Raw genomic sequence first — 1294 nt, 5'->3', positions numbered from 1 at the left:
TTTTGTATCTTTAACTGCTTTTTTTGCTTCTACAATTAATTTTTAGATGTCATGTTTTTAAGCAAAATTTTACTAAATTGGCAATAATCTGTCAGCGTCTCAAGTAATAAAAAAGACAATTTACCGTGCATATGCAGCGTTTCAAGCTGCATTCCACGAGCTAATGAAAAATGGGTAGTTCTATTTATGAAAAATACACTTTAACCTTGAGTCGCTTTATTTGAGACACTCTGTATGATATAAAATATTTTTAAAATGTGCGCACTTTGTGCGTAATTGACTCTCTCGCACTAAAAAACCACCCTGTATTTGAATACGGACTGTATTCCGTATTCAATTCCGAAAATTATCAATAGCTGCATTTCGGTCGTGCCTGCTGAGAACAACGAAAAACCTACAGATTTCTTAGATAAAATTCACAAACTAGAAAATAGAGCACAAAAGCAGTAATACATTTAGCTAATTGTAAACAATCGACTCACCAGAACATAAACGGCAAAGGGCATAACGACAACGGCAACCAGAAGATCCGCCAGAGCCAAACTGACAATGAAGTAGTTTGTGGCCGTTTGCAAGGTTCGTTCTCTGAAAACACTCAAGATAACCAGCACGTTTCCAAAGAGAGTCAGTATAGGCACAACTAGCAACACTAGTGCCCAGTAATTGCGATATGCATCGCCGATAGAGCCTGTTGAACAGGTCAAGTTCGTCCCGTTACCAAACAGAGAGCAGTTGAGCTGAGCCGGAACATACACCGGAAAGTCCAAGGAGTTGTTGGAGAGATTGATTTTGCTGATGTACTGGTCGATATCCTCAGTGAGAAGCATGTAGTGTTCTGGTTGCGAGTCATAATCGGAGAGGTTGCTCGAACTGTTGTACCAGAATCGGATGTCCGGACTCTCGGTGGAACCCATCGTGGCTGCTTGCACTCGCATCGTCCAACTAGAACCACTCGCAACCGAACCACATTCCCGCATCCATCCGTGGACGGAACATCCGGATCAGGTTGCGGATACGGTCTGGGTCCAGGAAATTCTCATGTTGCTTGACCACGTTCGCGACCGCGAATAGAGGGTTAAAGTGCGTCAGGGACGATGTCGGGCGCCGTTTTGAAGGGAGAAACGACGTCGGCGTCGAAAAAGACGCGCTCAGGCGCCGCCCTGTCTCCTGCACCGACCGACAGAGGCGTCTCGTTCTCAGCATCCCTCTGAGCACCGTTGTTCCAACGGAATCCAGTGCCGGAACTAATCGCATTGATTATCGAATTTGATCTCTTCAAAGCATCCGCTGTTGG

The 1294-nt window shown here is 44.8% G+C and overlaps 1 protein-coding gene across 1 annotated transcript; it reads right to left on the bottom strand.

The window, feature by feature from the left end:
- Positions 1 to 478: 478 nt before the first annotated feature.
- LOC109543267 (dopamine D2-like receptor) lies at positions 479 to 1110 on the bottom strand (the record flags this gene model as incomplete). The annotated part of the gene is given in 1 exon segment (XM_019912889.2): positions 479 to 1110. A coding segment is annotated over 1 exon segment (499 nt), but the record flags the coding sequence as incomplete, so codon positions are not given.
- Between the last annotated feature and the right edge of the window lie 184 nt (positions 1111 to 1294).

The sequence above is a fragment of the Dendroctonus ponderosae genome, unplaced genomic scaffold (genome assembly GCF_020466585.1).
Source record: "Dendroctonus ponderosae isolate FM_Combo_2020 unplaced genomic scaffold, Dpon_F_20191213v2 Dpon_F_20191213_1, whole genome shotgun sequence".
In the NCBI taxonomy this organism is placed as follows: Eukaryota; Metazoa; Arthropoda; class Insecta; order Coleoptera; family Curculionidae; genus Dendroctonus; species Dendroctonus ponderosae.
This window is presented reverse-complemented; position numbering and strand designations above follow the sequence as displayed.